The sequence below is a fragment of the Oncorhynchus kisutch genome, linkage group LG23 (assembly GCF_002021735.2).
Source record: "Oncorhynchus kisutch isolate 150728-3 linkage group LG23, Okis_V2, whole genome shotgun sequence".
NCBI classification, from domain to species: domain Eukaryota; kingdom Metazoa; phylum Chordata; class Actinopteri; order Salmoniformes; family Salmonidae; genus Oncorhynchus; species Oncorhynchus kisutch.
The window spans coordinates 35,382,250-35,407,827 of record NC_034196.2 but is presented as its reverse complement, the minus strand read 5'-3'; the positions used below and the strand labels follow the sequence as shown (position 1 = coordinate 35,407,827).

At 41.7% G+C, this 25,578-nt stretch overlaps 2 protein-coding genes across 4 annotated transcripts; both read left to right on the top strand.

Annotated features, from left to right (window-relative positions):
- The first annotated feature begins 4,287 nt into the window (after positions 1 to 4,287).
- Positions 4,288 to 10,467, top strand: dpm2 (dolichyl-phosphate mannosyltransferase subunit 2, regulatory). 2 transcript variants are annotated; one of them, XM_020458386.2, is made up of 4 exons: positions 4,288 to 4,706; positions 5,808 to 5,897; positions 7,155 to 7,257; positions 8,972 to 10,467. In XM_020458386.2, exons 1-4 carry the CDS (start codon positions 4,704 to 4,706, stop codon positions 9,022 to 9,024), a joined length of 249 nt encoding a protein of 82 aa, XP_020313975.1. In that variant the 5' UTR covers positions 4,288 to 4,703; the 3' UTR covers positions 9,025 to 10,467. The 2 variants fall into 2 exon arrangements, with proteins under 2 accessions (XP_020313975.1, XP_020313974.1); XM_020458385.2 differs by having other exon boundaries at positions 4,701 to 5,013.
- An 81-nt stretch (positions 10,468 to 10,548) lies between these two features.
- pip5kl1 (phosphatidylinositol-4-phosphate 5-kinase-like 1) lies at positions 10,549 to 20,040 on the top strand. 2 transcript variants are annotated; one of them, XM_020458068.2, is made up of 10 exons: positions 10,549 to 10,879; positions 12,807 to 13,007; positions 15,528 to 15,578; positions 15,832 to 15,986; positions 17,000 to 17,124; positions 17,229 to 17,263; positions 17,353 to 17,408; positions 17,518 to 17,630; positions 17,865 to 18,027; positions 18,210 to 20,040. In XM_020458068.2, exons 1-10 carry the CDS (start codon positions 10,865 to 10,867, stop codon positions 18,670 to 18,672), a joined length of 1,377 nt encoding a protein of 458 aa, XP_020313657.1. In that variant the 5' UTR covers positions 10,549 to 10,864; the 3' UTR covers positions 18,673 to 20,040. The 2 variants fall into 2 exon arrangements, with proteins under 2 accessions (XP_020313657.1, XP_031658601.1); XM_031802741.1 differs by lacking the exons at positions 10,549 to 10,879; positions 12,807 to 13,007; positions 15,528 to 15,578 and having other exon boundaries at positions 15,881 to 15,990.
- The last annotated feature ends 5,538 nt before the right edge of the window (positions 20,041 to 25,578 follow it).

Genomic DNA, 25,578 nt, shown 5'->3' with positions numbered 1-25,578 from the left:
AAATTTGAACCAGGAACAGATATAGTCCTTGGTTCACTCCAGACCTGACTGCCCTTGACCAGCACAAAAACATCCTGTGGCGTACGGCATTAGCATCGAATAGCCCCCGCGATATGCAACTTTTCAGGGAAGTTAGGAACCAATATACACAGGGAGTTAGGCTAGCTTCTTCAAACAGAAATGTGCATCCTGCAGCACAAACTCCAAAAAGTTCTGGGACACTGTAAAGTCCATGGAGAATAAGAGCACCTCCTCCCAGCTGCCCACTGCACTGAGGTTAGGAAACACTGTCGCCACTGATAAATTCAATAAGTATTTCAATAAGCATTTTACTACGGCTGGCCATGCTCTCCACCTGGCCACCCCTAACCTGGTCAACAGCCCTGCACCCCCCACAGCATCTTGCCCAAGCCTCCCCCATTTCTCCTTCACCCAAATCCAGATTGCTGATGTTCTGAAAGAGCTGCAAAATCTGGACCCCTACAAATCGGTAGGGCTAGATAATCTGGACCCTCTCTTTCTAAAATTTGCTGCTGAAATTGTTGCAACCCCTATTACTAGCCCGTTCAACCTCTCTTTCGTATCGTCTGAGATCCCCAAAGATTGGAAAGCTGCCGCGGTCATCCCCCTCTTCAAAGGGGGAGACACTCTAGACCCAAACTGCTACAGACCTATATCTATCCTACTCTGCCTTTCTAAGGTCTTCGAAAGCCAAGCTAACAAACAGATCACAGACCATTTCGAATCCTACCGTACTTTCTCCGCTATGCAATCTGGTTTCCGAGCTGGTCATGGGTGTACCTCAGCCACGCTTAAGGTCCTAAACGATATCATAACCACCATTGATAAGAGACAATACTATGTAGCTGTATTCATCACCATGGCCAAGACTTTCGACTCTGTCAATCACCACATACTTATCGGCAGACTCAACAGCCTTGGTTTCTCAAATGACTGCCTCGCCTGGTTCACCAACTACTTCTCAGACAGAGTTCAGTGTGTCAAATCGAAGGGCCTGTTGTCCGGACCTCGTGTAGTCTCTATGGGGGTGCCACACGGTTCAATTCTCAGGCAGACTCTTTTCTCTGTATACATCAATGATGTTGCTCTTGCTGCTGGTGATTCTCTGATCCACCTCTACGCAGACGACACCATTCTGTAGACTTCTGGCCCTTCTTTGGACACTGTGTTAACTAACCTCCAGACGAGCTTCAATGCCATACAACTCTCCTTCCGTGGCCTCCAACTGCTCTTAAATGCAGGTACCAACTAAATGCATGCTCTTCAACCGATCGCTGCCCGCACCTGCCCGCCCGTCCAGCATCACTACTCTGGACGGTTCTGACTTAGAATATGTGGACAACTACAAATACCTAAGTGTTTGGGTAGACTGTAAACTCTCCTTCCAGACTCACATTAAGCATCTCCAATCCAAAATTAAATCGAATAGAATCGGCTTCCCATTTCGCAACAAGGCATCCTTCACTCATGCTGCCAAACATACCCTCGTAAAACTGACTAACCTGCCGATCCTTGACTTCGGCAATGTAATTTACAAAATAGCCTCCAACACTCTACTCAGCAAATTGGATGCAGTTGTCGTGCCTTTACTATCATTAACTGAAGACTTAGTTTTTATCAAAGATTCTCTGTAATTATTATTACGCGATTTAACTGATTAATCATGTAACTGTAATTAACTAGGAAGTCGGGGCACCAAGGAAAATATTCAGATTACAAAGTTATAATTTTCCTAATATAACTTTTCAGCTATTTTCATATCTGATCAATGAATTCTTCTTTACCTCATGTTAGTCTCATTCCAAATGTCGTAAATTGTTGGTTATCTGCACGAACCCAGTCTTCACTATGAGTCATCCATACATCAATTGTCTTAAATTATTTTATTTTATTTATTTTATCTAACTAAACAATCACAGAAGTGCACAAACAAACAAAGTAAATATGGTTACAAGAAATGATAGGGGAATGTGTCCTAGTGGGCTAAACCGGCATGGTGGCTTATTAGACAAAAGGGGAGTGGGGGTCGACTGAGATGACAACACACAGTTGATAATTATAACAATTTAAATGCTAATCCTTTGCACATGAAGGCCCACTCATTCGGGAACAATTGCAATCAATATATATATTTACGCTCAGTGTGTCGTCGGGGTCTCTGTTGAAAAGTTTGTTTCTGTTGGAGAGTTTGTCCGCCCTCTCTGTCGTGGTTAGAATGGATAGTTCAGAGTGACATTCATTCATGTCGTTATGGATAGATGTTTCGGCAGTTGTCGGTCTTCGCGTTCAATGATACCGAATTCCTAGCTGCAGACTAGTAATTAATATCAGACTTGTTTTTATTCTGTCGGTATCGATAGTCTAAGAGTTTAACCACGTGGGATGGTTAAAAGATTCAGCAGTCTGGTCTCAAACCTTGGCCCTCTCGTTATACAACAATTAGATGTAAGCCTCATATCTGAGGCTATTATATAAACAGCGTTATGGTAATGTGGCCGTATTGTCTCCCATGAGTTTCACAATATTGTACCAAATAGACCAGTTCGTAGCTGGGTTCTTCACCGATCTTTTATACCTTCACCAGAACATAAATGTTGCTCGGACAACAAGTTCTGTGAGGTGGAAGAAATTCCTTTGTTCTCTATGAAAATTCACTCTGTCTCTATACTGTGGCCATGAGGAGATCATCTCCAGGAATTCACGACCTCTCTCTGACCACAGCAGCCTGGGTGTAGGAGATAGGGGGATGGGGCTTGCTGTACCCAAAGAGGGCAATGTCATGACAGTCTATCACAGTGCCATCCATTTTGTCACCAAAGCCCCATATACTACCCATCACTGCGACCTGTATGCTCTCGTTGGATGGCCCTCGCTTTATATTCGTTGCCAAACCCACTGGCTCCAGGTCATCTATAAGTCTTTGCTAGGTAAAGCCCCGCCTTATCTCAGCTCACTGGTCACCATTGCAGCACCCACCCGTAGCACACTCTCCATCAGGTATATTTCACTGGTCACCCCCAGAGCCAATTTCTACTTTGGCCTTTCCTTCCAGTTCTCTGCTGCCAATGACTGGAACGAATTGTAAAAATCACTGAAGCTGGAGACTCATATCTCCCTCACTAACTTTAAGCACCAGCTGTCAGAGCAGCTCACAGATCACCGCACCTGTACATGGCCCATCCAACTACCTCATCCCCATACGGTTATTTATTTTTGCTCCTTTGCACCCCGTATCTCTACTTGCACATTCATCTTCTGCACATCTATCACTCCAGTGCTTAATTGCTAAATTGTAATTATTTAGCCACTATGTCCTATTTATTGCCTTACCTCCCTTATCTTACCTCATTTGCACACACAGTATATAGACTTTTTTCTATTGTTTTTATTGACTGTATGTTTGTTTATTCCATGTGTAACTGTGTTTTTGTTGTTTGTGTTGCACTGCTTTGCTTTTTCTTGACCAGGTCGCAGTTGTAAATGAGAACTTGTTCTCAACTAGCCTACCTGGTTAAATAAAGATGAAATCAAAAATAAATAAAATAGGTTTGATATTGTCATTGACAAACTGAAGAACAGTAAGCCTAGCAATGTATGTAGCTAGCAGGTTTAATAATAAAATGATACAATTTGAAGATAATTGACTTCAATTGTATTTATTTATGGCAAGGTGATCTGGTCTGCTTGGCTAGCGAGGAGAACCTTTGTGGTCAGTGTTGCCAACTAATTTTCAGGGGAGGTTGCTAGAGGCAGGTCGATTTGTTGCTAAATGACGTGATATCATTGCGTAATAACATAAAACTGCGTCATTACTTAGCGTCATTATGTAGAATACACAATAACGTTACTCAAATTGACTGGCCATCTCGGTGAAAAATATGATTTGACATTTGTTAGTTTAGATTTGTTTGTTTATCACATTTTTATTTGTAAAAGTAATAAATGCAACACATTTTATATGATCAGATATTTTTAATTTTTAAACACGACACTTAATTATTGAACGATTACATTTTACTTTTCTTTTCATCTAGTAAACCTACACATTCTGAACAATTATAGTTTTAAGCAGTGTATTGGTAGTTAGTTATCATGCCTGGCTGCAAAAGTGCATTGTGAGTGACGTCAGCAGCAGACGCTCAGCTCGTGCACAGGCAGTCAGCCAACAATGATTTGCAATTTGCAGAAATTGCTGCTGGCTGTGCACGAGCTGAGCGCCTGCTGCTGAGGTCACAACGCACTTTTGCAGCCGGGCACGTGTATTGTGACCGAGTGTGTGACAGAGAAAATCTTGTTTGTGTAATTTAGAGGGAAAATGCGTGCATTTTAGCGTTTAAGTCACTTTTCAAAAGTTACAAATACATTTTTTAAAGTAGCTACATTTGTTGCTAGGTGCCGTTATAAAAAAAGTTGCCAGGGTAGTCTGAAAAGTTGCTAAATCTAGCAATAAAATTGCTAAATTGGCATCACTGTTTGTGGTAGTCTAAACAGAATCCTTGCGACGTCCAAAAGACGTGACCGCATTGAATTTAAACGGTTTGAGTAGGGTTTAGGCACCGGACATGTACCTATTTTGGGTTTAGGCGAGGGTATGGACAGACCGTTTACCTATTTTCTTCATCATCCGGGTCACGCTCGCAAGTTTGCGGATGTGATTCAAACGCGGAAACAACACGTTAGAAATGGTAAAAGATCATTGCCAGGGCTACTAGCCATTTTGTAATATAACCTGTATAGTGTTACTATTTATTTTATAGCCACAAGATAATTAAAATTTCTACGGAATAGCTGATACAATTTCGTTAGGGAATCTACAGAGACTAAGTGAAAGCCAGAAGAGTTGCACGAACTCGCTAGATATTAACATTACTTAACTAGCTGTAATCCCTCATGTCTGTATGGTAGTTACAGACAGCTAGCTATCACACTATCGTCGTTTTCATGTGTCGTGCATGGTTCATTTTATCACCCAGACGGATTATGAAAGGAAACGTAACTACCTTGCCTGACTATCCAACCAGGCTGACCTATAATGCTGTTCTAATAATAGCTAGCCTATAGAACCCCACAGTCGAGGTGTCATAATACCCATAAAACCTAGCGGTCAAACAGGGAAATGGTTCCAATTTTCCACCATTCATTGTTTCCCATAGGGTATTTTAGAAACACTTAAAATAAGGTCTGTGTTTAATCTAGGCATCCCCTGGCGTGACGTTTAGATAACCATGTAAATCTCTCAGACAAGGTGACTTGTCAATATATTCAGCTCTACTTTGATTCAAAAATGCTAATTAGCATCAAAATAGATATCATGCAATGTTACAAAAAGCTCCTGCATGTCATCTTTAGCTGGCACCTTTGCTAACAGGTACATTTTTAAAGAAATGTAATTACTTCATTACTACATTTAGCCAACATTAGATAGTTAATCCAGAGATTCTTACCTTTGCCTCGATTCGGCAGTCTCCAGATCATCATGGCATTTGTGGTTCATTATGATAGCCACATTAGCAGCTATTTACCAAGAGAGATTTACACAGTTATCAAAACATTACGCCAGGGTAAGCCTACACAAAACGCAGCCCCTATATTAAGTGTTTTGAAAATCCCCTATAGGACAAGTGAACGGCTGAAAAATGATTGGAACCATTTCCCTGTTTGACTGCACACTTTTATGGGTATTATGACTCATATGGTGGTACTTTATTATTATCTCAATAATAGCGTAATACAGTATTTTCTCAGTTTAACCTCACACTCATACATTTTGTCTTAATTTCTTGCAGGCATCAGGGACAGATCGAGCAGTTGGCATGGGCCTGGTTGGCTTCAGCCTCCTATTATTTACATACTACACAATCTGGGTCATCATACTGGTAGGTCACAGGAGGTTGGTAGTACCTTAATTGGGGAGCATGGGCTCGTGGTAATGGCTGGAGTGGAATGGTGTCGAACATGTGTAACTGTTTTCTTTTTGTCGCACTGCTTTGCTTTATCTTGGCCAGGACGCAGTTGTAAATGAGAACTTGTTCTCAACTGGCCAGCTGGTTAAATAAAGGTGAATTTTTCTTTTTTTACATGGGGGCTTGATGCCATTCCATTTGTGCCGTTCCAGACATGAGCTGTGCTCCCCTCAGCAGCCCCCTGTGTGGTAGTTATAGCCTAGCTACAGATTGTTACACCAGATAATGTGATTTAACAAAAAAAAAATTATGTCCATTACTGGGAGTTACAGGATGGGTACTGTTTGGTGTAGAACAGAGAATTTTCGACCAACTTTGGTGATACTGGCGTCGTTCTCCTGTTTCCACGAATCAACGATTAAGACAGTATTGCTAAGGTTGGTCGAAAATTCTTTGTCCTACACCAAACAGTATCTATCCTGTAACTCCAAGTAATGGATACCAAAAATATTTGGTTAAATCACATTATCTGGTATAACAATCTGTAGCTAGGTATAGCCTAGAACTGCTATTCTGGTCCAAAATTGGTTTGTGCTGTCTTGCCAACGGGTCCATCCATTTGAATTCAATCATCTTTTGACAGCACACCTTTTGATTAGAAAAATATTTGCCCATTGTAGAAGTGCTCAGAAAGCTACTTTTTGGGCCTGAATGCCGAAACATTAAAGAAATAAAGATGCTGAAAGTTGACCCATTTTGCATACACCACCATACCATGAGACATACATGTCTTCATCACTGGAAAAGACAAACGGTTGAGATTGATATAATTTAAAAGCTTACAAACAGAGTTAGCAAACAATTTTATCATTTGAGATCATTTAAATTTAAAAGAACATGTTTTAACGTAAATTATCTAAAAACACCAACTAATTTGTTGTAGTTTAGGCCCTATTTTACGTCATCTAACTTTGTGTTGTGCTGGCCATCGGTCGAGACACAACATGCTCTTGAAAACAGGGTGGGTGTCATGTTTTAGCTGATAAATGTACTAAAATGGGAATGAAATTTCAACTTTCAAATGGTACTAGAAAGATCGTTGGAGGTCCACACATTTGAGAATGTTGACTTTGCATTGTAATTTGCAAGTTAAACTCGTTGCCAGAAATCCAATAGAAGATTATGTATTGTTTGTGTCTACTAACTCGTGGGATATTGTACCTTTTCCAGCCCTTCGTGGACAGCGATCATGTGGTCCACCAGTATTTCCTCCCACGGGAGTACTCTGTCATTCTACCTGGGATTGCAGCATTGATACTGCTGCTCTGTGTAGGTGAGTTCTTGAATGCTACATTAGATGGGTTCTAATCTAGTGTTTTGCTCCCTTGCCTGTTCCCTACTCTCAGCCTGTCCATCTAAAAGGACTGGACATACATAGGATATAAGGCATTCTGGTTGTTCACAAGGACCTCCCTGAGCTAGGTGCAGCTGAGATGACCATCTGATGGTCTACAAATCACAGAACAGCCTAACTGGGCATGAACAGATCCATATGCAATACACCCAAATTGGTGAATATGTGGCACCTACAATGGTGGCCAAATATATTGGTAGCCTTGCACATTTCTTAAATAATTCCCCATTTCTTCAAAAAAAAAGTTGAACTTGGAAGATAAAAAACATTGTCTCCACACGTTGTTATTGGATTGTCACATGGCAGAAGCATTTTTTGGGGTGGAACTTATAAGTTTACAATGTTTAATTAAGAAAATTTAAACAAATGGCATGGACACAATTTTTGGCACCCAGGAGCTAATATTTGGTTAAACATCCTTTTGCGAAGATAACAACAAAACAAAGTATTTTAGCCATCTATGAGCTTGCTATACCTTTCTACTGGGAATTTGGCCACCTTTTTTAGCTGCAAATGACTCCAATTCTTCAATGTTTTGAATGTTGCCTTCCACCAACTGCTGTTTTCAGATTTCCCCAAAGGTTTTTGATGGGATCCAGATCAGGATTCCTCGCTGGCCACTCCAGAACATTTTTGAATGCTTATTTGGTTATTGGTAAACATAGTGCTGATGTATTGCCAAATTTAGTTTCATTGGTCTACAGAACATTTCCCCAGGATTTAGGCATGTTTAGATGGGATTTTACAAAGTTCAAATGGTCTTTCTTGTCTCTTTCAGCATTGGAGTCTTCCTATGTTTACCAATGACCAAATTAAGCATTCAAAGAAAAGACCAACCTCCCTACAATCAAACATGGGGGAGGTTCACTAATGCTTTGAATGCTTTGCTTTGATGCCTCTGGTACTAGGGGCCTTGAACGTGTGCAAGACATAATGAAAACAGCAGATTATCAAGGTGTTTTGGAGTGCATTGTTCAACCCAGTGTCTAAAAACTGGGTTTCTGTTGAAGGTCGTGGGTCTTCCAGCAGGACAACAACCCAAACACACATACTTTTTTTTTTAAAGCCCCCAGGAATGGTTCAATAATAAACACTGGACTGTTCTGGAGTGGGCAGCGACTGCTCCAGATCTGAATCCCATCCAAAACCATTCTTTTTATATAAGGGAAAGGGAGATACCTAGTCAGTTGTACAACTGAATGCCTACAAATGAAATGTGTCTTCCACATTTAACCCAACCTCTCTGAATCAGAGAGATGCAGGGGGCTGCCTTAATCAACATCCATGTCTTCGGCACCCAGTGAACAGTGGGTTAATTGCCTTGCTCAGGAGCAGAATGACTGATTTTTACCTTGTCAGCTCGGGGTATATGCCATTTGTTTACATTTTCTTAATTAACATTCCCCTCCCAAAGAAATGTTGGTTCTGCAATGTTGACAATAGAACAAAGGTGTGGAGACCAAACTTTATTTTTTTAATTCAACTTATTTTAGAAGAAATGGGGAATTAATTAAGAAAACTGCAAGAGTGCCAATATATTTGGCCACCACTGTAGTTCAGTCTGGTCTTGATGAGAACAGTGACCTTATTCTTCTCGTTTTAAGAGTAACCACAGATATTCTCCTCTCCTCAGGTACCTTCATTGGCGTGGTCACCAGGAAGAACCGCAAGCCTAAGGTGGACTAAGAGGGATGGTGTCACAGAGACGCTGTCAGACGGGTCAGGATGTAGCGCTAGTAGTTATGCTAACAGTAGCTTCACTAGAACCTCCCTGGTCCAGCGTCTTGCCTTACATTCCGTTGGGAGAAATCAAAAATAAAGTCTGGCTTCTCTCTGACAGCTGATGAAAACATCTAATGACTGAAAGACATATGACAAGACTTGAAGAGCTGCTGTACACCAACACCTATCCCTTCTCCTTATTCAGACCCACAACCTTGTGGTTGGCAATGCATGTCAGAGATTGACATTAAAGCCTGCCTGTCACCTACACATAGGGAAGGAATCAGATCTGTACTGGAATTCTTTGTATTTTGGTTGTTATCAGTAAAAACATTAATAGCAGGCTCAACTTGCCCGACTGCCATAAATTGTTTGTCTTTTGTGCAAACAATGGGAATGAACCAGAAAGATCAGCTTTAGGCTACTGGAATTCTTTTCAGTTTGATTTCTATTTGTATTTATTTTTCATTACATGCCCATTGGGGCAAACTCAGAGCAGGCCAAACTTGTGCAACTGCTCACTTCACTTGACCCAGGCAATAGGGCAACCCTTAATGTCAATCCCTGCATGGCTGCAGATGCTATATTTATCCTTAAGGAGCATTGTCACTTTGCCAGGGATACAAAATTTAAAAGGCACTCGCACATCTGAGCAATCCGATTTGCAGGTGCATGGCAACAATTGAACAAGATGAAGGAAAAAGGAAACTGCACACTGCTCTTGATAGTATCACTGATCTTTAATAAGCTTACGCGTGAGGCCTTCGTCAGAGCTTTTGTGAATTTTTTTGAAATTTGAACTCTTATGTAGACCTAGCCCCACCCACATCTGTTCCACACATCGAAGGGGGTTGGAGGCAAAGGGAAAAAAGGGATGAAATCGATGTGTCAGTATTCACTTTCACTGTATGTGGTCAGCCCTAGATAAAAACCTGGCTTCATAATGTGGAGAAGAATTAGATTAGCTGATTTTGTGGAGTACTATATCAGATTCGATCAAAGTTTCACTGGCATCCCATTTCACCACATTTTGGATGTCTTTTCAGGCACTGTTTTAAGACTTAAAGATTTATTTTGAGTTCTTAGTTGCTAAGAATGACCAATATCAATTGTTTAGTTAGTAACTGTAGTCTTCACGGACTGAAAGGGCCCAATTGATATCCAAGCATATTTATTATGTCCACACAAGCACTTGGTATTTTAAGTAATCATTGTGGCAAATTAGGAAATCTGTCATTCTTTTAAATACCATTAAGTGCTTGGCTAGTTCAAGTACAAGATAACTTAGCATCTGATATGATGGACGATTTTCTAAAGTCTGTTGAGCAAAACAAGGTCTAAAAATGTGGATGGTGTATAGGGTTAAAGGTCCTCTGTATTCACAAAATAAAATGTTTATATTGATAATTCTCGCACAATTCATTCAGGATTTCAATGTTTAGAATGTGGTCTATTAATGAGAATTGATTCAAATAATCATGTTTTATTGTGTAGACTATACATCTACGATTTAGGTCATATCATTGATCACATCAAACTATTCCTCGTAAAATGTGTCATATATGGCGTGTTTTATCATCTGTGTGCGCGCGTTATTTTCAGGTCACAGACATGAGCTAATGCTTTGTGAAAGGAGATTTCTGGTGCAGCTTATTGGGGGTTCCGCGCAGTGTCATTATCGCCACATCCCCGCTTGCGCGCATTCATTGAAAGAACGGATTGCTATGTCAATCGTGACTAGGAGGAATGCGCTGATCTCGGGAACTATAGAGCAGACACGGGAGGACCTGAATTAGTGGCATCGATGAGCCAAACTGAGGCAAGAATCTTCATATTTTGGAATATCTATTACTAATGTTAACGCAAATATTATTTTAATAATGCATGTTTTGTTAGGATATGCTTTTGACTATATGGACGTAGCCTACTGTAGTTTTTTTTAGTCGTGCTAAATTTACCCGTCGGTATCCCATGCGCGCAATGACAGGCAGCGGATAGACGACAGAAGGATGTATCCGAATTGTGTGTGAAAAGTTTAATTTAGGCAGGAAAGAATAACACCATATTCAAACCATCCGGACAACATTATCAGAAATGGTTGGCTGTATCACCGTTATGCGCATGCAATAACCCTTTTTAGCCTATTGTTTTATTGTATGGCTAGTCCTATAATATCCCATATATTATTGTATACCCTACACATGTATAGAGTATTACTATATGGCAAAAGGTGTAGGCCTACTTTATTATGCTGGTATACTGCTGTGGGTGTGGTGTCAACTCTGTTCCACTGGTCAGTGGGTCAATATAGAGCAGTGCAGATACTCAAATTGGATGGAGTCCTCTTTCAAAGATTCTGCATGTTGATAAAAACAACATATTTTCTACCCTATATTTTATCAATGGTTTATCCTTGATTCATCATGATTTAACATAATAAAACTACTAATTAAATGGTTATTTTGCTAATAGATGCTTGAAGCTGGGTACTCTCCAAAACAAGGACCTCATTAGTTACAGCCACTGTGCTTGAACAGATAAAGTGCCCCTAGGGCTTGCAGGGGTGCATTGAGAGCAACAGCTTCATCTAGGCTCTAGGGACTTGAACAGACTTGTTCCTCTCCTGCGTGTTGTCAAGGAGACAGCTGGTTGATCCATGATCACTGATGGTTCATATTTACATACCCCATGTGGGGGAAGGAGGGATACACTAGCAGGGCTGGACTGGCCATCTGTCATTTTAGGAAATGCCAGATGGGCTGGTTCCTTTGTAGCCCAGTGGGCCTGTCTAACTCAGTTTTTTTGTGCAAAATCATCAATTTTTGGCTAATAATGTGAGCCTCAGAGAAAATATGGCCTGGTGTAGGGGCCTTGAGGAAAAATTGGGCCAGTGTGGGAACCTAAAGGAAAAGAAGGGGCAGGTGTGTTAGAAATGTCAGGGCTGATTTCTGGTCTCAGTCTGCCCCTGTACACTAGCCTACAGTATTTTCACAGTCCTTAGTGATTTCTGGTTCCAGTCTGCCCCTTTACACTAGCCTATATTCACACTCCTTAATTATTTGGCTAATAATGGGGGCCTCAAGGAAAAAATGGCCTGGTGTAGGGGCCTCGAGGAAGAAAATGGACCGGTGTAGGGGCCTTGAGGAAAAAAATGGGCCAGTGTGGGAGCCTCAAGGAAAAGAAGGGGCAGGTGTGCTAGAAATGTCAGGGCTGATTTCTGGTCCCAGTCTGTCCCTGTACACTAGCCTATATTCACAGTCCTTAGTGATTGCTGGTCCCAGTCCGCCCCTCTACACTAGCCTATATTCACAGTCCTTAGTTACCCTCTACTCGCTTGTTCCTAACAGGAAAGGCTTCTGTGGTCAAATTTATGTGGCCTGTTCGATTTCAGTGTCAGTTAATATCAGGCCAATAAAAGCTCTCCATTCTGTGAGGCCTATAGAGCCATTGCACTTATGTTGCGGTGGTCACTTTCTGCATGCCACAGGCATCCCAGGTCTCTCTACGACACAACTTATTTTCAACCTCTGGTTTGCCCAGCAATGAGTTACCTCACGTCAATCGATAGGAAGACCAACTTGCGTGGTCCAACTGGTCTTACCTGCGTAGTTGTCTTTTTTTGTAAATGGCATTACATTTTAATGGAGACAAACAGCCCTTTTAGTGATGTGGCATTTTGTAGAGATGGTTGCAAGTGCTGGTGCTTGAGCACTCATTCTGGTGTGTGTGTGGCATCCCCACCCCAGATGGAGATGTCTGGGGTTCCGGCGGGGGTGACACGGAGGACTGGGACAGTGAAGAGGACGATGTGGGGGGGCCTGAGGCAGCAGTGGAAGCTACTGGGCCTGTTTGAGATTGACCAGCAGCACGAGTTCTACAGCCTCACCTCTATGATGAAGGAAGGTCTCTCTGCAGCCGTGCAGACCACCATCGACAACCCACCACCGGTGAGCACCAACCACGGGTCACATTAGGTGTGGTGCAAGTATTCTAAGTAAATTTTACTCAGCATGTTTGCACCACGTTAAAAATCTGACCTGTTTATTTCAGTGGAGGATAGAACACTTAAAACAAAGTTAGAACACGAGACTGTCTTCACTTACACCTTGTTTTGAACCCTTTGTGTTTAATGCCCTGTGTACAGGTATTTTACAAACGTCACACCCAGTGCAAACACGTGGTAGATTAAGATGTTTTACAAGGCTCACAAGGGATAGACAGTTTGATCTGGGCATCGTGTTGTCAGCGTGCATAACCATGTACAGTGGTCTGAAACTAGTCAAAAACAAGTTTTAAATGGTCCAAATAAACAACAATATACATACACCTGTCATATGCCATTGTCAACATTTTCATGTTTGGTTATTTACTGGATACATTTTGATTTCCTGGTAGCGGGTAACTGTTGACTCACTCCACCTCCATCAAGTTCGCCCAGAGGACCATGAGAAGGTCAACAGGGGTGGGGATGTAACATGAACAAAAGGAGCTCATCAGATAGAGCCATGCTCCATCCACCTGTATTACTCATGGCTTATGGCCCCATACAGAAGAACCCTGGGTCATGTTCATTAGGCAGCAAACGGAAGAAAATGGACTGGAACAGGGAGTGATTACCTGGACTTTTCCAATAAGAAAGGCTCAAATTGTTATGGTTCTCGTAGTTTGTTAGCCGCTTGTTAGCTTACTACTAGCTACAATGGCACCTTCTCTGCAACAATTGTTTTGTTTAAGACGTATGTCCAATTTTGACTTTACATCATTGAGGCGTCTTTCGATTACAAGCTGAAAACCTGCTCCCTACTATTTGCTCTGATGACTTGCCCGTGCGGATCTGAGAAGGCGTTGAGGCGTTACCATATTGCTTTCACCCATCCGGTGCCCTCAGATCGACCAAAAGTCATCAGCACCGAGGTCAGATGGAAAGTTGCTAAGTATCCGGTTTGGAACAGAGTATTTGGCTGAGCTAGGGGAGGTGGCTATTAGTAGCTTGTGCATTTGCTTTGTTTAACTGACAAACACTGTTGTTGTCCCTACAATGGAGAAGGGAGACAAAACAGGATTATATTAGCAACCTGATCTCAGAGCATTTTGTATTATTCTGTAAGTAAAACCGAGACACCCCATTTAGTATGATATGTTACTTTTTCGTATGGCATGTATTAATTGTCTATCACCCATTTGGTATGATATGTTACTAATTCAATTCGTATTATATGTTACGGATATGCAAAACATACAATATGTCATGAATTCTAGATAGGTGGCTAACGTTAACTAGGCTAAGAATCAGGGTTAAATAAAAATGTAGGAGTTAGGTTAAAGTGTTAAGGTTAGGGGAAGGGTTAGCTAAAAGGGTTAAGGTCAGGGGAAGGGTTAGCTAACATGCAAAGTAGCTAAAAAGTAGTAAGTAGTTGAAAAGTTGCTAATTAGTTAAAATGCTAAAGTTGTCTGTGATGAGATTAGAATTCTCAACCTTTGGCTTAAGTAATCATCTGTTTAATGTAACCATACCATACCAAACATAACATAATATATCATAACATATAATATTATGGCCACCCGAGTGGCGCAGGTGTCTAAGGCACTGCATCGCAGTGCTAGAGGCGTCACTACAGACACGGGTTCGATCCCGGGCTGTATCACAACCGGCCGTGATTTGGGAGTCCCATATGGCGGTGCACAATTGGCCCAGCGTTGTCCGGGCTAGGGGACGGTTTGGCCGGAGTAGCTTTACAAGTAGGCCGTCATTGTAAATAAGAATTTGTTCTTAACTGACTTGTCTAGTTAAATAAAGGTTACAAAACATGGACTGTCTTGGATTTACGAACAGAATAATACGAAATGCTCTGCGACCAAGCTGATATTAGAGCCAAGTGGGACTTGGATTTGGGTGTAATCATGAGATCTTATTTGCAGAAACCATTTTACATTGGCGTTTGGTTGCTGTGCCGGATCCTATGGTGCTGAATACGATTTTGATATATTTCAATTTTTTTTACATACACACACACACATTCAAATGGAGCCTGCTGACTCAGCAGTGTGATACATGAATGTCCAGTCTGTTGTCTCTTACTCACGTATTATCTTACACACACACACACCCTGTTGACCCACCTCTGGTAGTGTGTTAACTAATTTTGTGTCGCAATGTTTAGATTTCATGAAAAGTTGAGAGGAGTTCAACAGGAAAGGTATCTGTACATTTTTGTTGTTGGACTGTCATTGCTGTTAATTGTCTTTTTTTCATATTTAAAAATGTAGCTGTGTAGAACATTCACAGAATGTTAGAAGTGAATACAATGTTTAAAATAGTGAAAACATAAAACAAATGCCTTATTTTTAGAATGCAAAATGTTAGATGTATCTGACCCACAGTGATTGTAGAAATGTTTATTGCTTTGCATAATTGGTATATGTTACAGGTAACCATTATTCCATTTTTTTATTTGTTTTTATCATAGGATGAATTGTCAGAAGATGATTACAGATTGGAAGTCACTCAAATACATAAGGTATGCTGATTTCCAAAAATCTCTATCTCTTACTGATACAGAGGAGTTTGTCTGTGCAAACAGCAGGTATCTAAATAGAGCCAAGATATCGTGTGGAGTTCCTCAAGGATCTATTCTTGGGCTGGTTGTTTGACCTACATCCATGACCTTGCTGCAGTATCTATCACCTTATTTCCATTACTGTTTGCTGATAATACCAATCAGATCTGAACTCAAAATAACTCTCTCTCTCTCTGTCTCTGTGTGTGTGTAGGACTTTAAAATGGAGACATTTGCAGGGCCAGTGTTTGCCAGCTTGCGTCGCTCCCTGGGAATGACAGAAAAGGAGTATCAGCATTCTCTCTCCTTCGATGGCTCATACCTGCAGTTCATCAGCAACTCCAAAAGCAAGGCTGACTTCTTTCTGACGTGCGTAAGCATATTCTACTCCTCTCTTCATCTCTCCCTTTCCTGCTAGTGTATATCTCTCTCACCACACATAGACATACAGCAATAGTGAAAATATAGAAGAGTTCCTTTGTTAGTCCTATTTTGGTATTTTATTATGGATCCCCATTAGCTGTTGCAAAAGCAGCAGCTACTCTTCCTGGGGTCCACACAAAACATGAAACATAATACAGAATGACATAATACAGTACATCAATAGACAAGAACAGCTCAAGGACCGAACTATATACATTTTTAAAAAAGGCACACGTAGCCTACATATCGATGCATAAACACAAACTATCTTGGTCAAATAGGGGAGAGATTTTGTGCCGCAAGACCCCTGCTGGCATGTCTGGTGCGATAAGTGTGTGCGTCAGAGCTGTGTATAAGTTGACTATGCAAACAATTTGGGATTTAACACAATGTTTCTTATAAAAAGAAGAAGTGATGCAGTCAGTCTCTCCTCACCTCTTAGCCAAGAGAGACTGGCATGCATAGTATTTATATCAGCCCTCGTTACAACTTCTAACAATGGTGAGTGGAGGAGTCAAGCGCAGAGAGCAGGTAATTCAGTACGTGGATATTTTATTCCATAGACTGTGGAGCCACGACATGCAAAACACCAGGGTGCATGAAACAACCCGTCCCAAAAATACAACGGACTAAAACTGTCTGGAAAAATACTGATAACACTCATACACCAAATAACAGAGAACAAGCCCGCACTAATACCCAGCGGGCCTAGTGCCCTTAAATAGCCATCAAACAAACACTAACTTAAAACAGGTGTACCCAATTAAACCCAATAAACAGAAACAAACGGAAAGGGAATCGATGGCAGCTAATAGGCCGGCGATGACGACCGCCGAGCGCCGCCCGAACAGGAAGAGGCACCATCTTCGGCGAGATTCGTGACACCTCTGATTACAATTAAGAGCAAAATGTGCCGCTCTGTTCTGGGCCTGATCTCTGCATCTGTATTTCTCTTCCAGGAACGATAAGTGTTTTTTCTTGAAGACCCAGAATAAGAGAGAGGTGAAATTCCTCCTGTCCAATCTGAGAATCTACATGGAGCACCTAGAGAAGTATCCCCATTCACTGCTGGTCAAGTTCTTAGGTAAGACTAACAGGATGGACTCTCATGGAAAATCTTTGTATCTGTTTTTAGTTCTCTTAGCTACCATGGCTTTGCATTTGACTGACTTTCGGTTTGTTTTCAAGGTGTCCACAGGATAAACATTTCCCATAGGAGGAAGGTACAGACTGACTATAGATTGTTATTCATAGGCATAGTGTGTGTAATTATCTACAACTTTGTTCATGCCTTGTCTTACCCTTTTCACAGAAGTACTTTATTGTAATGCAGAGTGTTTTTTATCCTGACGATCGAATAAATGCCAGGTAAGCCTGTTTCAGAGTTAAACCAAAAAGTCTGGAGTAGGGACTATATTACAGGCTCTGGTAGCAATACTGCTATACTGACTTTGTTCTCTGTTGTCTTTTGTTGCAGGTATGACATCAAGGGTTGTGAGGTGAGCCGGTGGACAGACCCCACCCCTGAGGGTAGCCAGGTTATTGTTGTCCTCAAGGACTTGAACTTCAAGGGCCAGTATATCACTCTGGGTAAGAGGAACGAATCCTGTCATAGTATGTTACAGCAAGCGTTATGTCACATGTGTACCAGATGACTTACTACAATGAAAAAAATACTTTACAGGTATATTGTAGTAATTGAGATAGGCCAGTCTGGTCATGCTTATAGCAGAGTAACATCCATTTTAATAACCCATATTATTACACTGTAACAGGTAGTAAGTGGTACATGCAGTTATTTCATATATATGTTTGTGCTGATAGACCAGCAGCGCCCGTGGCTGCTCCGGCAGGTGGAGATTGACACGTCGTTCTTGCAGAGACTCAACGTGCTGGACTACAGCCTCCTGGTGGGCCATCAGCCCCTGCACCAGGACGAACGCCACCAGGGCCTCTCTTTTGCCACCCTTATCATGCGCACAAAAAAGTGGGTGGAAATTGTATTTACATTTTTTTTATTTCTTGATGTTTACCCCCTCTCCTCTTTAACCTTTTCAGATGGTTGTTGGTTTCTATTAACTCTGGTTACCCCTTCTCCTCTTTAACCTTTTCAGATGGTTGTTGGTTTCTATTAACTCTGGTTACCCCCTCTCCACTTTAACCTCTCAGGTCAGTGATCACTGGCTCAAGCCCCACCCATGCGGGCATGCCCACTGTTCCAGGGGTGGTCCCAGAGGAAGACTCCAACCTGTCGGTGTCAGAGATGGATGGCGGGACAGGAAGTGGCATCGTTGCCGAATCACGGGGAGGAAGTGACCCGGGCAGTGCCCTTTCCGGGAGAACCTGTACTGAGCAGCCGGCCGGGTCGGTCACAGATTTGATGGTGCTCAGGGACTTCCAGGCCCAGAACCGCCGGCTGCTGCCCAACTTCAAGAACCCGCTACACGTCATTGACGGACCGGAGCATCGCTACTTTGTGGGCATCATTGACATCTTCACTGTCTACAGCTTCAAGAAGAGGCTGGAGCATTGGTGGAAGAGACTGCGGCACCCAGGGCAGGCCTTCTCCACCGTCAGCCCCACCTCTTACTGCCTTAGGCTCTGCCAGTGGGTACAGGACCACACCAAGTAGACTCAGAAAAAGGGGAGGATGAGGATGGCTAGTCCCAGTAGCAGACTGTCTGCCCAAGCACAAACGTTTGCATGCACACAAGTTGGACACTGACCAGAGACATGAAGCTATGCTTTTAAAGCACTATAATTTCTGATTGATCAAGGAGCAGTTACTTTCATGTTTCCACATCTCCAGGCCAAAGCTAAAACAAATATAAACCATTATATACAAATATAATATTCACCATCGCAAATTCATGGGTTTCCTTTTCATATTCTTTGTTAAGTAAACAAAGAAAAAGGTGCGACATTTATAATCAAGTGCTATGAATTAATTAGCTGATTCTCCAAAGTATAATCGTTTTTTAATTGTTGAAGTTCAATTAGCAAGTGAATGCTGAAAACCAAAATAATTGTACAAATTTGCCACCTGATATGGATTTATTTTTATTTTTACAATTGTACTTTGAAGTGTTTATACCTGTGCAATTTTGTTGTATTTTTAAAAGCTGTGTTTTCATTTTTCAACTGACCAAGTGAATATACTCTCCCGATATGATTGTGCAGTGTGTATATATATATATATATATATATATATATATATATAAATATATATATATATATATTTTGTATTCTTTGTGCGGTCATGGCAAGGTCAGTATAAAGGGTTAACGTTTAAAAGTGATGACAAACGGTAGTCATAAAGGTTCTGTTCCCCTGCTCAGACATTGCTGACGCATGTCAGATCTTACAATGCCTGGATAAGTATTTTACATATCAGCTAACCACATCATATGTCATAGCAATCTGGTGCCCGACTGCACAGTCGATGACGTGGCACGCAACCATTGGTTGATGCATGCAATGTCTGAACAGGGAAACACAACCTTTATAAGACTGCCTGGTTCTTATGATGACCAACACATTTTTTAAAGGGAAAGTTCACTTCTGGAAATTGTATCTTATTTTTGAATTACCTAGGGAAGAACCTGGACACCCTAGGTAAGTTGAAAATACACAAATTGAACTATCAGAAGGGATATTACTCACACTGCCCAGTTTTTATAGTGAAATGTAGGCTAAAGACTTATATTTTCTAACAGCAAGACTAACACAAATGTGCTTTAAACCTCTTGAGGTGCTCCATTCTGTACCTCACCCTCGACACCCTGTGTCAGTCAGGGAAATATGAGGATTGTTTTTCACAACTCTGTCTGGGTCTGAATGTTGTTTGAAAGTAAGGCACTGTATTTACAGGGTTTAAGTTGTCTAGAAACAGAAATCTATTCTATCCATGAATAGAATTGACTTTACATCCTATTTGAATGTAAGATGTAGCATAAAAAACATCCACACAAAGTTGGGGAAATAAAATACCCTGATTTGAGGACTAAGTTATGTGGTCATTTTTACAACATATTCACTAATGTAAGCTACTTCGTAATGGTGTGGATGGCTAACTCTAATCCACCATCTATACTCTCTCCTGGCTCAACTTGTTGACCCCTGGTAAAGTCATGTTTGTGCCTTCTGTCTATAATAGCCGTGTGCTGAAACCTTTGCTCAATGCATAAATAACTTTGAGTTAAGGTGTGTGTGAACTTTGCTTATTTGCTTACGGGCTTGTATCTAACTCTCTGAAGGTACCCTCTCTCTAAAGGTAGTTCAGTGGTTCCCAACCTTTTTTGCTTACTGTACCACCAACTGAATTTTGCTCTGCCCAGAGTACACCTGAAGTACCCCCTCAAGTCCCTAGTTGGGAACCACTGCTCTTTTTTATTTTTATTTTTTCACGTTTATTTAACCAGGTAGGCTAGTTGAGAACAAGTTCTCATTTACAACTGCACCTGGCCAAGGTTAAAGCAAGCAGTGCGACACAAACAACAACACAGAGTTACACATGGAATAACAAGCATACAGTCAATAATACAATAGAAAAAGTCTATATACAGTGTGTGCAAATAAGGGAGGTAAGGCAATGAATAGGCCATAGTGGCAAAATAATTACAATATAGCAATTAAACACTGGAGTGATATATGTGCAGAAGATGAGTGTGCAAGTAGAGATACTGGGGTGCAAAATAAAATAAATAACAGTATGGGAATGAGGTAGTTGGATGGGCTATTTACAGATGGGCTATGTACAGGTGCAGTGATCGGTGAGCTGCTCTGACAGTAGGTGCTTAAAGCTAGTGAGGGAGATATGAGTCTCCAGCTTCAGTGATTTTTGCAGTTTGTTCCAGTCATTGGCAGCAGAGAACTGGAAGGAAAGGCAGCCAAAGGAGGAATTGGCTATGGGGGTGACCAGTGAAATATACCTGCTGGAGCGCGTGCTACGTGTGGGTGCTGCTATGGTGACCAGTGAGCTGAGATAAGGCGGGGGTTTACCTAGCAAATACTTATAGATGACCTGGAGCCAGTGGGTTTTGCGATGAATATGAAGCGAGGGTCAGCCAACGAGAGCATACAGGTCGCAGTGGTGGGTAGTACATGGGGCTTTGGTAGATGGATGGCACTGTGATAGACTGCATCCAATTTGCTGAGTAGAGTGTTGGAGACTATTTTGTAAATGACAGGGAAGCAGGGCTGTTGACCAGGGTAGGGGTATATTGGTTCCTAACTTCCCTGAAAAGTTGCATATTGCGGGGGCTATTCGATGCTAGTGCAGTACGCCACAGGATAGTTTTGTGCTGGTCAAGGGCTATATCTGTTCCTGGTTCTACATTTTTTGAAAGGGGCATGCTTATTTAAGATGGTGAGGAAAGCACTTTTAAAGAATAACCAGGCATCCTCTACTGACGGCATGAGGTCAATATCCTTCCATGATACCTTGTCGAATAGAAAGGCCTGCTCGCTGAAGTGTTTTAGGGAGTATTTGACAGTGATGAGGGGTGGTTAGGATGATATCTATGAGGGTGCTCGTGTTTACGGATTTGGGGTTGTACCTGGTGGGTTCATTGATAATTTGTGTGAGATTTAGGCAATCAAGCTTAGATTGTAGGATGGCCGGGGTGTTAAGCATGTCCCAGTTTAGGTCACCTAACAGCACGAGCTCTGAAGGTAGATGGGGGCAATCAATTCACATATGGTGTCCAGGGCACAGCTGGGGGCAGAAGGTGGTCTATAGCAAGCGGCAATGGTGAGAGACTTGTTTCTGGAAAGGTGGATTTTTAAAAGTAGAAGCTCAAATTGTTTGGGCACAGACCTGGATAGTAAGACAGAACTCTGCAGGCTATCTCTGCAGTAGTTTGCAACTCCGCCCCCTTTGGCAGTTCGATCTTGTCGGAAAATGTTATAGTTAGGGATGGAAATTTCAGGGGTTTTGGTGGTCTTCCTAAGCCAGGATTCAAACACGGCTAGGACATCCGGGTTGGCAGAGTGTGCTAAGGCAGTGAATAAAACAAACAGGGAGGAGGCTTCTACTGTTAACATGCAAGAAACCAAGGCTTTTACGGTTACAGAAGTCAACAAATGAGAGCGCCTTGGGAATGGGAGTGGAGCTAGGTACTGCAGGGCCTGGATTAACCTCTACATCACCAGAGGAACAGAGGAGGAGTAGGATAAGGGTACGGCTAAAGGCTATAAGAACTGGTTGTCTTGTACGTTCGGAACAGAGTAAAAGGAGCAGGTATCTGGGCACGGTAGAATAGATTCTCGGCATAATGTACAGACAAAGGTATGGTAGGATGTGAATACAGTTGAGGTAGACCTATGCATTGCGTGCCGATGAGAGAGATATTGTCTCTAGGAACATCATTTAAACCAGTTGAGGTCACCGCATGTGTGGGAGGTGGAACTAAAGGGTTAACTAAGGAGTATTTACAGTGAAATAAGGCAATAATTACTAACCAAAACAGCGATGGACAAGGCATATTGACATTAGGGAGAGGCATGCGTAGCCGGGTGATCATAGGGGTGCAGTGAGTGGCTTGGCGGACTGGAGACACAGCGATTCAGGCAAGCTAGCAGAAGGGCCTTAGAGGGACGTTGCAACGGAAGAAGTCAGTTTGTGGCCCCCTCGTGCGGTTACGTCGGTAGACCAGTCATGATGGATCAGCAGGGCTCCGTGTGGTAAAAGGGTCCAGGCCAATTGGCAAAATAGGTATAGTGGCCAAAGAATTTGTCCGATGGGTCTCTTAAGCTAACAGTCCGATATGCTCTAGCCAGCTAGCGGGCCGCAGCTGCAGTCGTTGCCACACCAGAGAACCTTTAGAAGGGCGATGGTTAGGCCTACAGAGGGAATGTTTGTATTTCTGAACTCAAATATAATAGTATAGATTAGAATACCAATCCAGGGGTAACTTCAGGTGTGGTATTCTGATAGTCAAACGATCACATTTATGTTACAAAGCTCTTTTTACATTAACGGTTGTCACAAAGTTCTTTACAGATACTCAGCCTAATACCCCAAAAAGCAAATAGCGCAGACCCAGAAGCACATCAGATATGACACTAAGCTATAGAAAAGTAATAGCCCAATTCAGAGAGTATATCCTGCAAAACAGATACAGTATGTATCAATCAATGTTCCTTTATAAGCCATACTGATATATGAAAACTTATGACAGATACTGCACTATATTTTATTCTATATGTCAAGTCCGTCACCTGTACACGCCTCTCTGATGGCCTCACGGCTGCCGTTTCACTTCTGACACCAATGTAACAAATTAGCGGGGTAGTCCCGACCGGGACACGACTGTCAAGCCAACATCTTAACCGTTATGGCAAGAAGTCTGAACCTGTTAATGAGGTCGCTGCAATAGGGGTTTTGGCATTAAAAAATCATTATTAACCATTTTTACATGGCATTGAATAATTGTATCAATTCATTATAGGCCGATTGATCATCAATAGGTGATTTATTAGACCTACTTAATACTAAAAAATGGATTGAAGGTGCAATCTGTATCTGCATATTGTACTGACCCGACTGTAGGCTAATATGTAAATGAATGATGGACCGGTGGATGAAATCGTGTCTTCTTGCAGAGGTGTGGGAGGTGTAAATTAATGTGGACTCCTTTAAGGCTAAGCAGGTAGAGGATTTCGGACAACATAGCCAATGCATGTAGTGCCTGGTCCTGAGTTTCAACCTGGACTCAGCAGTACATGTAACATAGTAAATGTAAATCCGGGACACTACAAATAGCATGATATGTCAGGTTTCGTATGGTATGTATTAATTTGTGTATGTCCATCATCCATTTCGTACAATATGTTACAAATGGCAATTTGTACAATATCTGCAAAACGTATGAAACTTGGGATGAAAGAGTGCTTGACATGGGATGAAAGAAATGCAGGAGCTGTCTTCATCCAGGAGCTGTCTTCATCTAAGTATTTTCACCAAAATTCATAAATGACACAATACCATAGAGACCTCTGATTATTCACTGTTAAGTGTTCATTCACATTTTCCATGACTTCTCCATGTATTTTAACCAAATTTTCATGGCTAGTATTATAGCCCACATGAAGAAATGAATCATTATTGACACTGGAAGGCTGCTGTGTCTGATCCAATGTAGGCAAACCATCTAATGCTGTTGTGCCCTTGACCAAGGCACTTAACCCCCCACAAAGTAGAACTGCACTGTTAGTCACATGTTGTCATCCCTCCATCTAGAAAGCACCTGGGTCTGCAGGCTTGGCTTTTGATCCAGCCCTGAAACATCCAAGTCTGCTTATCAAGGTCCTGTTGAGCACAGATGTTTAGGCTACAATGTGGATCATGTGTGAAATGCTTGAAAATGTTGGTGATATCAAAAGAGAGGTATATTTTCTGTGTGATTTAAATATGGACTTTTATCAAGCTGCCCACTCAAGAAAAAGCTTCAAACTGTAACCAGTGCCTGCAACCTGGTTCAGGTTATCAGTCAACCTACCAGGGTAGTTACAAACAGCACAGGAATTAAATCATCAACATGTATTGATCACATCTTTACTAATGCTGCAGAAATTCAGCATCCAGATCCATCAGATGTAGTGATCAAAATATAGTAGCCATATCTAGGAAAATCAAAGTTCCAAGGGCTGGGCCTAATATTGTGTATACAATCATTTTTGTAGTGATTCCTATGTTGTTGATGTAAAGAATATTTGTTGGCCTGTTGTGTGTAATTAAAAGTAAAAATAAATATTTCACCTTTATTTGACCAGGTAGGCCAGTTGAGAACAAGTTCTCATTTACAACTTTGACCTGGCCAAGATAAAGCAAAGCAGTGCGACAAAAACAGCAACACAGAGTTACATATGGGATAAACAAACGTACAGTCAATAACACAATAGAAAAAGCAGTATACAGTGTGTGCAAATGAAGTAAGTAGGTAAGGCAATAAATAGGCCATAGTGGCGAAGTAATTACAATTTAGCAATTAACACTGGAGTGATATATGAGCAGAAGAGGCTGTGCAAGTAGAAATACTGGTGTGCAAAAGAACAGAAAAACAAAAACAAATATGGGGATGAGGTAGGTAGTTGGTTGGTACAGCTGCAGCGACCGGTATGCTGCTCTGACAGCTGAAGCTTAAAGTTAGTGAGGGAGATATAAGTCTCCAACTTCAGTGATTTTTGCTGTTCGTTCCAGTCATTGGCAGCAGAGAACTGGAAGGAAAGGCGGCCAAAGGAAGTGTTGGCTTTGGGGATGACCAATGAAATATACCTGCTGGAGCGCATGCTATGGGTGGGTGTTGCTATGGTGACTAGCGAGCTGAGATAAGGCGGAACTTTACCTAGCAAAGACTTATAGATGACCTGGAGCCAGTGGGTTTGGCGACAAATAAGTAACGAGGACCAGCCAACGAGAGCATACAGGTCGCAGTGATGGGTAGTATATGGGGCTTTGGTGACAAAACGGATGGTACTGTGATAGACTGCATCCAGTTTGCTGAGTAGAGTGTTGGAGGCTATTTTGACATTGCCG

Excerpts from the sequence above, each read along its gene's own strand:
- dpm2 (XM_020458385.2), top strand. The coding sequence starts at position 4,963 with ATGTGTCGTGCATGGTTCATTTTATCACCCAGACGGATTATGAAAGGA. Across the intron at positions 5,898-7,154 it reads CAATCTGGGTCATCATACTG|CCCTTCGTGGACAGCGATCA; the intron begins GTAGGTCACAGG and ends TACCTTTTCCAG. Across the intron at positions 7,258-8,971 it reads GATACTGCTGCTCTGTGTAG|GTACCTTCATTGGCGTGGTC; the intron begins GTGAGTTCTTGA and ends TCCTCTCCTCAG.
- pip5kl1 (XM_020458068.2), top strand. Across the intron at positions 17,409-17,517 it reads GACGATCGAATAAATGCCAG|GTATGACATCAAGGGTTGTG; the intron begins GTAAGCCTGTTT and ends CTTTTGTTGCAG. Across the intron at positions 17,631-17,864 it reads GGGCCAGTATATCACTCTGG|ACCAGCAGCGCCCGTGGCTG; the intron begins GTAAGAGGAACG and ends TTGTGCTGATAG.